General features: G+C 40.3%; 1 protein-coding gene across 4 annotated transcripts in view; it reads left to right on the top strand.

The window, feature by feature from the left end:
- LOC114658897 (regulator of G-protein signaling 8-like) overlaps positions 1 to 17,469 on the top strand; it is a 108,218-nt gene that overhangs the window by 70,217 nt on the left and 20,532 nt on the right. For 2 of the 4 annotated variants that reach the window (XM_028811007.2, XM_051932814.1), the window contains exon 4: positions 15,573 to 15,634. The exons of 1 other annotated variant lie outside the window; for it this stretch is intronic. In XM_028811007.2, the coding sequence (XP_028666840.1) occupies positions 15,573 to 15,634 (62 nt within the window). Of the gene's footprint in view, positions 1 to 4,275; positions 4,387 to 15,572; positions 15,635 to 17,469 lie in introns of all 4 variants that reach the window. One more of the 4 variants, XM_051932813.1, reaches the window with a different exon arrangement.

The following is a 17,469-nucleotide window of genomic DNA, read 5'->3' as shown; positions in this document are numbered from 1 at the left end:
TTGCTGGTTTGAGCACGGGTTATTCTTGTATTTAGCGTTTTGAGTAGTGAGCTGCTATCATTATTACTATTATATATATATATATATATATATATATTTGATTTGAGTCTGTAACAGCCAGTGTAAATGTAATGGTACCTTTAAAAGTTAGCTGTTTTTTTTATTATTATTATTCAGTTTTATTCTCTCAATCATGTTCACGCTCCCCCCAATCTGATACAGTTAGTTTTCAAATAAAGACTTGGTGTAAACAAGTGGGCTTTTACTGTATGTGAGATTTTTTTTATTCAGCTTTTAGTCTTGAATAAATGCACGCTTGTTTTGTTGATTTGTTGTAGACTCAAATCAAATGTATCTTTGTATTATATAATGGTATAATTGTAACAATAAAAGCAGCCCACCACTCAGAGTGCTAAATGCAGGGGGGATCAAACCAGCAAAGTGTCGATTATGCAGCAGCAGTTCTTACCCCATGCACCAGACAAGCAAATATCTGTGAGACTGCCGCATTTCCACTGTGAATCACTCAAACACACCCATGCATGCAAACGTCTTTACTTCGTATCGATTAATATTTTGGGCTTCAGTTTTTCACACATTGACATCAACATGTAAATTGAACAATTTCTTTTTCTTCAGTTTTTATTCTTGAATACAAACACACTTGTTTTGTTATTCCTTTGTGAAAGCATTTATTTCATATTTGGACTTCAGTCACGTCAACATTTTGTCATTATTACTATGATATATGAAAAAAAATTCTGTTTCAGTTATATGTTCAACATTTCTTGCCTCGCAAAAAAGTCATCCTACATTTAAACAGATCGTTGTAGACACAGAACACACATGAAAGTATGTATTTCAAATAAACAATATATTATTTTTCTAAACAATTGCAGACACCTCACTCCGAGATACACAGACTTCAACTGTGAGAATTTTGTGTTCGACTTCAGCTGCCTCTGTGGATGATGGGATAGCAGGCTGATTGCTGCTTGTGCTAATTGACACATTTGCAAAACAAAGGCCACTGATGGGGAGGTGTGAAGGAATTTAAAATAGCACTGCATTAAAAATATTTTTGCAGGCTTCAGGGATTCTAGTGTTAAAGGCCCTCTAGTGATGCCAGAGATGGAACTGCAGGAGCATCCCCTTAGTTTATGCTTCTTTGATACAAATGATACATCCTGCTGAGTGTTTATTGGTTTTATTCTGGCTGGTCAGAAGGGGCTCGGCTTGAGTAGAAAGTAATTTCAAGTGTCTTCTGTCTCATCAGGATCAAATGTGACATCACGGTAAGCAAAAAAACAGTTTTCAAACAAAGTGTTAAATTAAAAAACTGAAGGAATTTTCAGAATCCTTCGACAAAAAAGCCCCAATGCAATGTAGATTGTGGGTAGAGGTGTTAAAAAGCTAGAGAAAAATAAACAAAAATAACTAAATAACATCTTCTGGTTGTCGCTCCTCCACTGTAAAGAGGGAAATGTTCCATGTCTTTCTACACTCTTAAAATAGACCATATGAGAAACTCATTAATCTGGCATGTGAGGCAAAGTTTATTGTTGTGTTCTGTTCAGGTTCTCAGATTTTCTTCCCATATCCCCAAAAGTATATGTTTCTGGCTAATTTGTGATTCTGAATTGACCTTGTGTGACAGATAAGGCCAGTTTCCTATTATTGGAGCCTGCTAGGCCAAAGCCCAGAGGTGCATATCCCATGGTCTTAGAGTTGGTGGGCGGGGCTCTGTGAGTTGGCAGGCGTTGTTCTGTCGTGCGTATCCCATGGTATCTGTCTTGCTTGCCATGGTCGGCTGCTTAGTGAATTATATATATAGATGATGCATCCTGCTGGGCAAAAGGGGTGGAGTGTGAGTAGAAAATGATGTCAGATGTCTTTATGTAACTATTCTTCCATTCTAAATGGAGTGTTTGAACTGCAGATACACTGAAATGGCATTGGGCCTTTAAAGAAAGCTAACAGACCTCAAAAATGCCCACTAGAGGAAGTAAAAACTTCAAACCCTGGCAAGTCACAAAATGATAAGCACAGGATATGTAAAAGATTTATTATCACAAAATGCTCTGTGGCACAAAAGCTCAGGTCAGGTCAGGTCAGGTTGGGAGCATACACTGAAACAGTTAGGATCCTGGATGGGCAACCCCCCAGGCAGACATGTGCTCCAGTCCCCCAAAGGAAATGACAATCTTTCTACTGCAGCCAGGTGTTACAGTGGGTGTCCCTTTGGCCTGGTCCAGCCACTCGGTTCCTCAACCATGAGGATCCTGCGAGTAATCACCCTCGGGTAATCGCACCATATGGCCAAAGTGCCGTAACTGATGCTCCCCTCACATTGCAGATAATGTGACTCATTGGGGACTCCATGAACAACAAAGTCAAACCAGCAGTACCCAAGGATTCTCTAAAGAGACACAGTACCAAAGGAGTCCAGTCTTCGTCTCAGGTCATTGGATAGCGTCCATGTCTTTCAACCATATAGCAAGACTGGAAGCACCGGGACTCTGAAGGCTTGGACCTTCGTCCTTTTGCAAAGATATTGGGAGCACCACACACCTCTTTCCAGTGACCTCATGACCTCCCACGCTTTCCCAATCTGTCTACTGTCTTCATAGGAACAGTCACCAGAGACATGAATGTCACTGCCCGAGGTAAGCTCCAAGGAGCATAAAAAGGCACCAAAGAAATTGTCTTCAAAAATTTTGCAATCCAGAGGCAAAAAAAATCCTAAAAATGCTCAAAAAGCAGGGCACAGAGGTCAAAACCCCGTAAATCAATAATCAAAAAGAAGTAATGAATCACCAGAGAGCTCATCAACACCAGCACATTCAATGAACTGCAAGGGGCTATTTGTTTTCCACAGCCTTTATAGGGCTGAGGGCAGTCCCTTGATGTTGATTGACAGGTGGCCTCCACCTCTTGGGGAACCTCCCACAAAACACAAGGAACATATCAGGAAATACACAAAGAAACAATCAATAATACTGATGAAAAACATAATTATACAAATAATACAAAAGAGCAACAATATTAACATAAACAAAAGAGAGAGAGATTGGGAGCATGCGCTGATTACAACACACTGCCGCACCCACCACATTGGAAACCACCTGCATTGAGATCCAAGTGCAACCGTGTGACACCTCAGCACCACACAGAACAGTATGAGGTTTTTTACAGTGGCTGAAGTGCCAATTTCTGCCACCAACCCCCAAGTTTTCCTTGAAGGTTGGAGGACCTGCTTGCAGGGCTGGATACAGGTTAACGTCATACCCAGGACAGAGCAATTGCAGATTACAGGCCTTGATCAAGGCGCCAACAGAGTAGAGGCACTTCTGGCGTTTATGGGATTCGAACCAGCAACCTTCGGATTTCCGGCACAGATCCCCACCCTCAGAGCCACCACTCCATTATTAGCATTAAAAAGAATCATAAATAAATAAAAAGGGCATAAGAAAGGAATTTGAACCCCAGCAAGGGGGGGAACCCTGGCTGAAAAATAACTCAGAGACTGTATGAAGAAACTTTCCACCCCCTTGCTACACCCTTAAAACAGACCATGTGAGAGACTTGTCCGTTCAGCATGTGAGACAGAGTGCTGTGTTGTGTTCAGGATCTCAGATTTCCCTCCCATAACCCCCCAAAGATATGTGTGTTTGGCTAATTTATGATTATGAATAGGCTTTGTGTGACTGTCATCTATGGATGTGCCCAGTCATTGACTGGACACGGTTAAGGGGTTATCCCTGCCTTAGGCCTCATGCTGCTCGGATAGGATCTGGATTTCCATGACTGAGAGTTGAATGAACAGTTTAGAAATAACTAAATGGATGGATGGATATTTTTAAGGGCTAAGTGACATAAATTCATATTTCCTTACAGAATTACAGAGATAAATTTCTTTATCACTGTTTAATGTTTTAAAGGATGTGTTTTTAAAAAAAACGATAAGTAAATGGTTAAAAATCAGAATTTTTCTATAAAAACAGAAATATTTTACCCTTCTCTCTGTTGGAGGGCATGGCATGCCTTCCGTGTGTCAGACAGATCTGGATAGTTGCCATGGCATCAGAAGACCACACAGACTGTGGAGCACAAGCGCTCTGGTTTCTCATTTAAACAAGTCGACTCCTGGAGAGACTGGGAACACGCCAGATAGGGGAGCACTGGTCTCACAGAATTACTGGACAATTTGTCCTCAGATAACACTGCATAAGAGTGTGCTCTTCACGGTCTCTTTCTTTTTTTTTTTCTTTTTAGAACAAGAGCAATGAAGACTAGGCTGGGATGTTTATCCAACAAATCAGATTCATATAGCGATTTTACAGCTTTTCTTCCACAAGTGCCAGAGAAGGCAGGCCGCTGTTTGAAGTAAGTCCACCATGTTCTCTTTCAGCAGGAGCTCAATTCACCAACACCCTTGTTTTGTCTTGGTAGAGTAATATATTGCTCTACTTTCCCCTTTTGTATTATTAATTTGTAGCCTTTGTCCGAATGCCTCTAATCTCACAGACTTACCACTGTTTATAAGGTATTATAGTGTGGGGAACAGCCCGGACGCAGACAGGCAGACATCATTTTAGATAGATAGATAGATAGATAGATAGATAGATAGATAGATAGATAGATAGATAGATAGATAGATAGATAGATAGATAGATAGATAGATAGATAGATACTTTATTAATCCCAATGGGAAATTCACATTCTCCAGCAGCAGCATACTGATACAATAAATAATATTAAATTAAAGATTGATAATAATGCAGGTGAAAAAACAGACAAAAACTTTGTATAATGTTAAATGTTAACGTTTAACCCCCCGGGTGGAACTGAAGAGTCGCATAGTTTTGGGGGAGGAACGATCTCCTCAATCTGTCAGTGGAGCAGGACAGTGACAGCAGTCTGTCGCTGAAGCTGCTCTTCTGTCTGGAGATGACACTGTTTAGTGGATGCAGTGGATTCTCCATAATTGATAGGAGCCTGCTGAGCGCCCTTCGCTCTGCCACAGATGTTAAACTGTCCAGCTCCATGCCAACAATAGAGCCTGCTTTCCTCACCAGTTTGTCCAGGCGTGAGGCGTCTTTCTTCTTAATGCTGCCTCCCCCGGCACACCACCACGTAGAAGAGGGCGCTCGCCATAACTGTCTGATAGAACATCTGCAGCATCTTATTGCAGATGTTGAAGGACGCCAGATTCTAAGGAAGTATAGTCGGCTCTGTCCTTTTTTGCACAAAGCATCAGTATTGACAGTCCAGTCTAATTTATCATCCAGCTGCGCTCCCAGGTATTTATAGGTCTGCACCATCTGCACACAGTCACCTTTGATGATCACGGGGTCCATGAGGGGTCTGGGCCTCCTAAAATCCACCACCAGCTCCTTGGTTTTGCTGGTGTTCAGTTGTAGGTGGTTTGAGTCGCACCATTTAACAAAGTCATTGATTAGGTCCCTATACTCCTCCTCCAGCCCATTCCTGATGCAGCCCACGATAGCAGTGTCATCAGCGAACTTTTGCACATGGCAGGACTCCGAGTTGTATTGGAAGTCCGATGTATATAGGCTGAACAGGACCAGAGAAAGTACAGTCCCCTTGTGGCGCTCCTGTGTTGCTGACCACAATGTCACCCAACACACATTTATTTTTCTATTTACAAAGTTCAGTGCTCCACAACCCACAGACTCCCCAAAGTCCAGGCCAAACCATTATGCCTCACTCTTCAGGCCGCCTCTGTGTCTCCTCCTGAGACCTTGTCCAACTGCTCTCCCGACTCCAGCCTCATTGTGAAGGGAGGCGGCCCCTTTTATTAGCACCCGGATGTGCTCCAGGTGCTTCCCGGCAATCTCCCACAAACACACGCCAGTGTGGTGGAAGTGCAGGCTGCGTACCCGGAAGCACTCTGGGTGTCCCCACTCGTCTTCCCCCCCAGCACTTCCTGGTGTGGCGGGAGTGCTGGGGTCCAGGGTTCTCCAGGCATGGGGGCGCCCCCTGGCAGTGACCACGGGCCCCCTACAGGGTTGAGCTTCCCAGCTCTGTACCTGTGGCCCCCAAAAGAACCAGGGCAGTTGCCCTCTTGTGGTCTGGAGGAGGCATGAGCCCTTCTTCTGTCTTCCTGGGCGTCCCGGCTGGGTGCCACCCCCAGCCGTGTGCCACATAGTATATAACTTCTTCCCACCTTTCCTTCTACATCTATAACCTCAGGCAGTTAGGTGTAGTAAAAGACAAGCAGGAGTATAGTTAGAATTTAAACAATGCATTATTGGTAATATTCATACATAATAACAATATGAAAAGTACATTTGAATATTGGCAACCATACAACCTGATACTGTAAATGTTGCTGTGTAGTTTCAGGCGGCACACAGACTTGTTAGTTACTTAAAATATCTCTAGTTAAGGCATCATTTTATGGTCCGCTTTCTTCAGAACAGGCCACATGCCTGTCTCAATATGGCTGCCGAGCTGTGCTCTCCATTGTGTTGTCCTTTTCAGTTCATGGTGTGAGATGGTCATTCAGCAGTTTGGTAAGAGAGAGAGAGTGTGAGGTAAGCAAGCAAATTTATAGATTTTCTGCCCAACCCCTACAGCCAATAGGGTGTCATAGTATTTAACACTAGAATTACCAGAGCCTACGAAAAAACTCGTATATCCGCCCACCTTAAATCGCTTCTTAAATCCATTCACACCTCTCCGCCAGCAACCTTTGTCCTCTAAATGTGCTGATAAAAGACAAGCTGCCAGCAGCCGGCTATTCCATCCCCCCACCGACTTAAAACGTGAGCGCACTTTTCCCAGCTCTTGCCTTCATTGATTATGTGGGAGTGAAGTGGAGTTTTACAGTGGAAATAATTGATCGTCATTCTAAAGCAGTGTTTCTCAAACTTTTTTGTCTGTTGGCACAGTTAAAAAAACTAAAAAAATTTCGCGGCACACCAGGAAGAACAACAGTTGTTTTATAATAAAATGAAAAATTATTTTACCTGTTTTTAAGTATTACATTCAATGTGAAGGATGTGCCTGTTTTTGAGAGCAAATGCAATCTAATCGAGGCTCTAAAGTCGACAAACAAACTCGCATTTCAGCGTCTATTGTAAGAAGTCTCTCTCTTTTCTTAGACTTGATTTCAGTCAGTGCTGAAAATCCAAACTCACAAAACCATGAAGATGCAAATGGAAGAATTATTTTGATTGCTTTTAAACTGATTGCAGGATATAACTTGTTGATTGAAATCCAAAACACATCCAGGCTTTTCTCGGCAAAACTTGACTTAAGAACTGCATCGTTTTTTAAATCAATGAGCTGCTCTTCTTCTTCAGTTGTAAGATTTGTAGCTTCATTGTTTCCAAATGGGTAGCTGACCCATCCATATTCATTACTTCCAACTGTTGGGAAGTAATGCTGCAATGCTGACTGCAGGTGTGTCATAGTGTACAGAATTTCGGGGGTGATTTCTTTATTTGAAGCACATTCATTGTAAGTAGGAAAGCAGTCGAAGACTCCTTTCGAGATCTTACTTTGCCACAACGACAATTTTTCACCAAATGACTTCAGTTTTGAGGATGCAGTGATGATGTTTTCCGATGGTCCTTGAAGACTTAAATTCAGTGAATTTAATTTGTCAAATAAATCAGAGAGAAATGTCACCTTAACCCACCAGATCTCGTCATGAATAAAAAATCCAAAGTCTTTTTTTTCAGCCTCCAAGAATGAAATCAGCTCAGCCTTGAGTTGGACGACACGCTTTAACACTTTTCCCCTGGAGAGCCAACGAACGTTGGTGTGATGCAGGAGGCATTTGTAGTCTGAATCCATTGCTTCACAGAGCTGAGAAAAAACTCGGGATGCAAGCGGTCGAGATTTGATGAAGTTTACAACTGTAATCACTTGATCCAGAACAGACATCAAATCTTTCGGCAAAGATTTGAAGGCAAGAGCTTCTCTGTGGATCATGCAGTGAACAACTAATACATTTGGATTTTCTTGACGCACAAGAGTGACGAATCCCTTTCTATTTCCCTGCATGGAAGGACAGCCATCGGTGCAAACGCTGACACAGTTTTTCCACTGTAGTTTGAAGAGCAAAATGTTTTCGTTCACCACATTGAAAATATCTTCGCCTTTGGTCGTAGTTTGTAAGTCTTTGCAAAATAAGAATTCGTTGACACATTTTTCATCCTTTATGAACCGAATAAAAGCTAGCAGCTGGGCTTTGCCGCTAACGTCAGTGGATTCATCAACTTGAAGAGACCACAACAGAGACACTTCATCGTCAGGTGCGTCAAAGTGTTCGCAGATTTGATCTTGTAAATCTGACGATAAGTCTTCAATTCTGCGCGAGATAGTATCATTTGACAAAGGAACTTTCTTAACTTTTTCGGCGGCATCGGGTCCAAGGATAGTTTCAACAACTATTGCTAAAGCTGGTGCAATGACTGATTCAGCCTCTGTATGCGCTTTCTTGCGTTTTGCTAATAACTGAGCAACCTTATAACTTGCAATCAATCCCTTTTCTGGCAGCTTTAGGTAGTTCGTAAGTTTCTTAGCTTGTTTATTTTGTTGAGCCCTGATGTTTTCGAAGTATTCCTTCGGTTGCGCTTTTACAGCTGGATGTTTTGTTTCCAAGTGTCTCTTCAATTTGCTTGGAACAAGCGCCTCATTCGACAGAGCTGAATTGCAGATCAGACAGAATGGCAATGGAGCATCTTCAGGTCCCGAAGATATGAAACCATATCCGATGTAATCTTCTTTGTACCATCGTTTGGTTACTCACTTTTTTTTTAACGCTTTCGCAGTTTCATTCTTGCTAATGTATTTCTCCATGGATAACAATGAATAACGCTTATTGATAATTTGTTATTATTAGCATACACCTAAAAAATTGAAATGAAACACATCGCTTATTATTATCGTTACCAATTCAAAAACTGCTGTGCGTCTGCTAGGGCGGCCTACATTTTAGTCATTATAATAATATATGTATAGTGGAAAATTCCATAACCTGAATAGCTAACACCCCTTTCCGTCAAAATGTAGCGTTCCGATTTAGCAGGGCAGAGAAAAGGGGAAAGTGCGGGCTACTATTACTGGTCGTTGCAAGTGGGGACGTCATCGCAACGTAGGATAAAAATTTAATAGTACGCAGACCTGTGTAACGCTGCAGGTGTAGCGTTCTGAAAACCTGTATAAATTTCAAATATTTGTAGAAACTCCCGCGGCACATCTGCAAATCTTCCACGGCACACTAGTGTGCCGCGGCACACAGTTTGAGAAACACTGTTCTAAAGTAATCTGTGTAAACACATTGTTAAAACAGAAACTTTGTCATATTTTAGTAATAAATGTTACAAAATGTAGTAGGCATAAACTATAGAATGTGTAAAGCCCGAGTTCCAAAGATCAAATAAACACTTTCACAAAAGCTTCAAGGGCAATACAATAGCTTCTGTGGTGTAGCACATTAAGATTTACCTCTTAGAGCAAAACAACTCTGCTGCCTCTCAGACCTGAGTTCGAATCCCCGCTAGGGATAAAATGTTGCTTTTTTTTTTTTTTCTTTTTAACCTGAAACGGACATAAAATTTATAAATTGGTATGCACTGTCAGTTAATGAGATCGTTATATTTTCATATTTTCCGGGGGGTTGACTGAGAGACTTTAGCAGAGAAACACTTGCCAAACTGGTTTGAGGCACAGCCCCCAAATCCTGTCGTAAAATTCAAAGAGACTCAGTCCCGGTGGGGGGAATGGGTTCTTAAACCATCAAACCATTGCTGTCATTATCGATAATGTAACACTAATAATACATGGCTTTGCCTAAGTTACAAATAAAGACGTACAAAATATTTATCAAGTTATATGCAAAATCTCACATCACAACAACCCCTTAAGGTGTTTTGAGAAATGTGAGATGGATGTGATCAGACCATCTTTGAACACCTCCTTTTAACATGTTGCAAACCAGGAGGTAACACTGGATATGGCTTTTATAGCTCTTGAATGAGAGCCATGAAAATAATCAATTGGGCAGAAGTCAGCCTGTCTGTACCCTGACTCGGAGTTGGCGTGCCTCCTTCTACTGAGGAGAAGCATTAATGCCTAAGTATTAGGAATGTGTCTTGGTGTTATAGCCAAACATGTATAGTGCCTATGAAAAGTTTCCCCCTTTTGGAAATTTTCACATTTGATTGTTATATAACATTGAATCAGAAAGGATTTAGTTTGACGTTAAACAACAGAAAAAGACTTTTTTAACGTCAAAGTGAGAACAGGATTCCTGGCCAAGTGGCCTAAATTAATGACAAATATAAAACACAAAATAATGGATCACATAAGTATATATGAGACCCCTAAATCATCACTGGGGCAGCCCACTGGCTTTAGAAGTCACAGAATTAGTTCAATGGAGATCACCTGTTTGGGGTTTAACTTGATTGTTCTATAAACGCACATGTAGGCATCTGGAAGGTCTAATCTGTATACCATTAAAATGTGAAAACTTCCAAGGGAGGAATACTGTTTATAGGAATTGTAACAATATAAAACAGACAGCAAAATTGATAAACATCACAATAAACAGCATAAAAATACATAATCAAACTGTAAATAGTATGGCCACTTAACAACTACCCAACATGCAAGCTGATTTCAGAAGAGGCAGAAAAAACAAAGACTAAATCGCCAAAGTCCATTGGGTAATGGAGAAAGCAAGGGAGTTCCAGAAAACATTTACTTCTTCCTCATTGGCTACTCTAAATCCTTTGACTGAGCAGACGATAATAAACTATGGCAGGTCCTTAAAGTACCAAATCACTGCATTTGTCTCTAAAGGACTGTATGAAGCAACAGTTAAGACTGAATATGGAAGACATGATTGGATCAAGACTGGGCCAGGGCTGTGTATTGTCACCATTTTATTTCATTTGTAATGGGGAACACCTCATTTGAGCTGATGGGCCAGATAAATCAAAAGCTGGAAGTAAACGTGCCAGGTCAAATATCAACACCCTTACTAAAATGAAATATATTGCAAAATAACCAAAAATATGTGAAAATAACTTTCAATATAATGTAACGTAGAGTAGGGCAACACCCTAGTACTACAATATAATGTAACATATATTTAGTTGTAATATATATTTTTAAGATTATATCTGAAGTATAATGAAATATATATATTCCTTTACCTCCTTAACATTAGACCCGAGCTTCACTTGGGCTGCTACAACAGTGTTAAAAGCATTAGTCCCGAGTGTCACTTGGGAAACTATATAGATGTGTCTCGTGTAAGCATTAGACCCAATAATTACTCGGATTGTAAAAGTGCCAACAGTGTCAGTCCCAAGCGTTTTTTAGGCAACAGCATAGGCATATATTACGTAAGCGTCAGGTCTGAATGTTACCCATCTGTAAACTCATCTTCTCCTAGCCTCTTAATGGCATCTTGTATAAAACGTTTTTTAGCAGTCCAGGTGCTGCATGATCTTGACAGTGATACGAGCAGCGATGACAAAGTGAATGTGTCTTCAGGCAGTCAAATTGAAATGGATAGTGAAATCGAAAGTGATTCTGATGAATCTGAAAGTGACACTCGCATTTGAGTTTCGTTTGACCCTGCTTTCAAATAAACCATCACCACCTCGTTTTGATTTTGTGGGGCAGCCAGGAATACAAGTGAAAGTTGACAGCCAAGATCCACTCAACGATTTACTTGAACTTCTTTCTTGATGATGACATGATTGAAAGAAGTGTTGTTGAGATGAACCATTATGTTAAAGAGCATTGTGTAAATGACCGTACACCTAAGCAATTTTATGTTCGAAGATATACCACACAAAAGACCTATTTTGACAGTATATACGGTATTAGCATCATCATCATTATTATTCATATCATATTATTATTATTAATATTCATTATTATTATTTGTATCATTATTATACTTTTTACACTCCTGAATTTGTACTTTTAGTGTTTTGCATTCTGCAAATTTAATAAAAATGTAATTTTTTAAGCCAAAAATGTTTTTTTTGAGATAATGTGACTTTAATGGCTGAAAGTTAGAAGAAGTTGAGACCAGGTTGATGATGGAGAAGTGAGTACAAAAGTTGGTTTCCTACTGAACATCTGATAGACTACGATCACGGCAGCTAGTCCTAGGCAAATAGGTGCGGAACAAGAGGATGCAGTGAAAGATTTTGTTTTCCTAAAATCCAAACAGATAATGACTAACCCCTTGAAATGAAAACACATTTGCTTCTTAGGTGGAAAGTTCTGGCCATTTTTGGTAATACACTGCAATGGCAATCACATCACATTGTTCATGAAAGTCTATCACTAAAGCTATGGTCTTCCCTTTGGTAACACGTGGCTGTGAGCACTGGACCATGAAGAAAGTCGAACACCTGAGAATTGACATTTTGAATTGGTTTTGGAGAAAACCTACTGGATTGCAATGCCTATTAATACGGAAGGAAATAATACAAGATTGTGTACTGGAAGGACTGATAGTGAAGCTAAAACTCAAATACACATAATGAGAAGTCCAAATTCATTGGAGTAGGCTCTGATGTTGGGTAACTTCGAGGACATGACTGAATGACTGACAACAGCCACAACAACCTGTTCTTAATAGGTGGCATTATATTATATAATATAACCCAGTCCTCTTAGTCCAATTTAGGGTTGCAGAGACTACCAAAGACTACCTGACAGTATTGGGTGCAAGGCAGGAACTAACCCTGGACAGGGTGCCAGCATATTACCAAGCAATCAAATAGATAGATAGATAGATAGATAGATAGATAGATAGATAGATAGATAGATAGATAGATAGATAGATAGATAGATAGATAGATAGATAGATAGATAGATAGATACTTTATTAATCCCAATGGGAAATTCACATAAAGTAATAGGAGTGATCAATAAATAAAAATAGAAAAATAAAAGTAGAAAAGTACACATACATATACAGTCATACACGGAGCTGCTGAAAAGGCTGCCACTCACGGCGGCGCCGGATGTTAATATTCAATAGATTGTCTTATATATAAACATCTAGGCGTGGAAGTGTGTGTGTCAGTCTGTCCGGCCCGGAAGTAAGAGGTAGAGTCGGGGTAAGGGCTCCACCTCCAAGGAAACAGAAAACTTGCTTAGCCACCAATAACACAAGTGAGCACAAGTGAGCATGTCAGCAAAATTAAATCTCAGAAGAAAAAGTCGCTTATCCACTAACATCGGCATAATGGTATCCCTTTTACTTTTCCTCCCACCGCTAAAACACAAGCAAGGTGAGAACATCGGCAAAATGAAACCCCCGAAAAAAGACTAAATTGCTTAGCTGCTAACACTGGCAAAACGGTATCCCTTTCACTTTTCCTCCCGCCACTAATGCACAAGCGATGCAAGCACATCAGCAAAACAAATCCTCCTAGGACAGAGATGCCCAGAGTAGTTCCTTTCAATTACCTGACATCTCTACATTTCAATTTCTTTCTGACAATTTCAATAGTTTCTAGGACCCCAGGCTTTTTACAGCACGGGCTTACACAGCTAGTAGATAATATGTATAGGACAGCTGTTTTTTGGGCGCTGTGCTGGTCTGTGATGGCAAAGCAGGAAATGAATTTAAAGACAATTTCTCAGTTTACCACATCGTTGTGTGTAGTGACCAAAAGAATGAGATTACGAGTACAAGCAGCAGAAATGAAATAAGAAGCTCAGTGATTCGGGAAAACTTCAGAGAAGAGTAACTGCTCCTTCATATCAAGATGAGCCAGTTGAGGTGGTCTGGGCATGTTGTAATAATGCCTCCCAATTGGTTCCCACTGAGGCACATCATGCTGGGTGGAGACCCCAAAGCCATGCTAGAGGAACAGTAATTCTTGGCTGGTTTAGGAATGCCTAAAATCAGCCAAGAAGAGCTGGGATCTGTAGCTGGGGTCAGGGAGGAGGTCTGAGATGATCCTTACCAGGAAAAGTAGCTTGAGAAAATTATTTGATGATGAAATGAGACAATATGTATAGGAGATAGATAGATAGATAGATAGATAGATAGATAGATAGATAGATAGATAGATAGATAGATAGATAGATAGATAGATAGATAGATAGATAGATAGATAGATAGATAGGAAGGAAAGGGACTACATATTAGATAGATAGATAATTTGTAGACCTTCTAGAATTTTTTCTATTTTTGAATAAATATGACCTAATGCAGATTTTTATGTAAGTGCTAAAACTAGATAAAGAAAAGCCAACTAAACACATACCACAAAAACATTATACATGTTCATTTATTTATAGATGAAACTGATTCATGTTAAAAAAGCAGGTGAAAATGTAGGATTATCAGATCAGTGCAGGACGCTCTGCCCTATTTAAAGAACATAAATCAAGGTCTTCACTATCAAAGTCTAATCTTCACCACACAGGTTTGTAAAACTCTGTCATGCCTTGAAGAAAGGAGATTTCTGGGGGAACTCTGGAGAAAAAAGTGAAGAATGAATAGGCAAAAAAGCAACATCGCCCTCTCTCATCCTGGAGTTGTATAGCGTACCTTAACTGAGCCATGAAGGTGATCCTCTATTGTCCACGCCTGACATATATATACTGAACAGGAGCCATAAAAAGTTTGTGGCAGCCTCCTGTATACTTGAAGCTCAGCTGCAAATTTGAGAATTTGAAAAGTACAATAGTACAGCCTGGATGAGGCAAAGATGGCTGCTTTAAGGGATGGCAGAAGAAATGATGTCATCAGAGCTGGAACCAGAAGTTGCATCATCAGGACCAGAAATGCGTCGTCAGGATCATGACCGGAAGTGACATCTTTGGTGCCGGAAGTGGTGTCCTTAGGACCAGAAGTGGCATCCTTGGGGTCGTTACCGGAAGTGATGTAATCGAGCCCAGGCGGGATTTTCTGTAACTGGTCTGCAGTGGAAAGAGAGAAAGGATTAGTGACTCTCGCCACCCCCTTGTCTGGCATGGAATTACCATCATTAGCTGCCTCCCATGCCCACATGTGTCACAATACAAATACAGCATATCCTTTCCAGATATGTAGTTTCAAATGTGTGAAACAGAAATTGTGTTAAAAATGCTTTAGTTGCCTCACATTTTTATGCAATCATTTTGTTCACCCCACTGAATTAAAGCTGAAAGTCTGCACTTCAACTGCATCTGAGTTGTTTCATTTAAAATTCATTGTGGTAATGTACAGAACCAAAATTAGAAAAAAGTTGTCTCTGTCCAAATATTTGTGGACCTAACTGTATCTTTATTAAAGTTATGTGATGCACTTTGCTTGTTGAATTATTAGAAGGTGGATGTTAAGAGAAAAGGCAAAAAAGTTTAAAAACTCTCTGGAGGAGAATTCTGAACATACAACAACCAACATGCTACTGTATCCACATTAGACTGGCCATTAGTGGGACAGTAGATCTGGGAATGAAAGAAATGGTGCAGAACTTGCATATTAATAAATAATTAATTCTATATTTTTTTAACAGAACACTGCATATTCTACATGACATATAATTCTGTCTTCATTTTGCCAGGTTATCCACAGAAGAAGCATTGAGGTGGACAGAATCTTTTGATGTCCTTCTGTCTCATAAATGTGAGTACACTAGAACTTGAATACAGGCTGTCATGAACTTAAATGATTTGTAGAATTCCAAAAATGGCATAGGAGCATCACAGTCAGCACTACGGCTGCACATTTCCAATGACCTGGGTTTGATTCCTGATTGTCTGGAACATGTGGTGGTTTCCTTTATTTCCTTCCTGTGTTAAGTTAATTGATGTTTTTTTATTACTGTGGCCTGCAATCAGAAGGCATTTCCATCCATGGGTTGTCCTTGCCATGTGCCTAGTGTTGCCTAGATAAGCTCCCCATCGCCCATTTCTGATATATGAAGAATAAATATATTTGTAATTGCCAATCTTAGAAAGTTAATGCTTTAAGTTAAATTCATATTAGTGTTTGCTTAGTCATAGACAATGGTATAGTCTTTTACTCCCTGTAAGTTGATAAGAGATAGAACTTCCTTGCTATAACTAAGAATACAGTGTATTAATTCAGTTAGTTGTTGTTGTTTAGAATAAGTCCCAGGGCTAGCAGGGACTGAAAGACTCTAGCAGCCATACCAAATGCAGTCTAGATCAGGTCATCTATCTAAAGCTAAGCAGCCTTGGACCTGGCCAATACTTGGATGGAAGACCAACCAGGAAAAGCTTTGGTTGCTGCTAGAAGAGATGTTGGTGAGGCCAGTAGGGGGCACTTATTCTGTGGTCTGTGTGTGGGTCCCAATGACCCAGTGCAGAAGCGGGGACACTGTGCTGCTATCTATCTATCTATCTATCTATCTATCTATCTATCTATCTATCTATCTATCTATCTATCTATCTATCTATCTATCTATCTATCCATCTATCAGGTCACTGTGCACTATGGAAATTCTGAATGACTGGAAAATGGCAAATATAATCCCATTATATAAAAAGGGTATTAGGAAAGATACAAGTAACACCTGGCAAGAACAGGAGTTTTACTGACCAGTCAGCATGGGTTCAGAGGAGGAAGGTCATGTTATACTAACATGCTGAAATTCTATGAGGAAGCAACCAAAGGATATGATCAAAGTGGAGCTTATGGTATTATTTATCTTGGCTTTCAAAGTGCATTTGATAAGGTGCCACTTGAGATGCTGGGCATCAAACGGAAAGAAGTGGAAGTTCAGGGTGATGTTTCTAGATGGGTGAATTGGCTCAGACACAGGAAGCAGAGGGTGATGGTGCGAGGAACCTCATCAAAATTGGATGAAGTTAAGAGTGGTGTCCAGCAGGGGGCAGTGCTGGGGCCGCTGCTGTTTTTAATATATATATAAATGATTTGGACAGGAATATAAGTAACAAGCTGGTTAAGTTTGCAGATGATACCAAGATAGGTGGATTGGCAGATAATCTGGAATCCATTAAATCATTACAGAAGGACTTGGACAGCATACAGGCTTGGGCAGATTTGTGGCAGATGAAATTTAATGTCAGTAAATGTAAAGAATTACACATAGGATATAAAAATGTGAGGTTTGAATACACAATGGGTGGTGTGAAAATCAAAAGTATACCTTATGAGAAGGACTTAGGAGTCGTAGTGGACTCAGCACTATCAACTGCCAGGCCATTATGAAGGCTAACAGAATGTGAAGCTCTATAGCGCCTTGATGTGTGGAGTACAAGTCTAAGGAGGTTCTGCTCAGGCTTTAATCTCTGGTGAGGCCTCATCATTTTGGTCACTGGGCTCCAAAAAAGACATAGCAGTGGTAGAAAAAGTTCAGAGAAGAGCGACTAGGATGATTTCAGGACTACAGGGGATGAGTTATGAGGAAGAGCTGACACTTTTGAGTTGAAGCTAAAGGACATTAAGAAGTGATGTAATTGTGTTTAAAATTA

This window comes from Erpetoichthys calabaricus, chromosome 10 (assembly GCF_900747795.2).
Source record: "Erpetoichthys calabaricus chromosome 10, fErpCal1.3, whole genome shotgun sequence".
NCBI classification, from domain to species: domain Eukaryota; kingdom Metazoa; phylum Chordata; class Cladistia; order Polypteriformes; family Polypteridae; genus Erpetoichthys; species Erpetoichthys calabaricus.
This window is presented reverse-complemented; position numbering and strand designations above follow the sequence as displayed.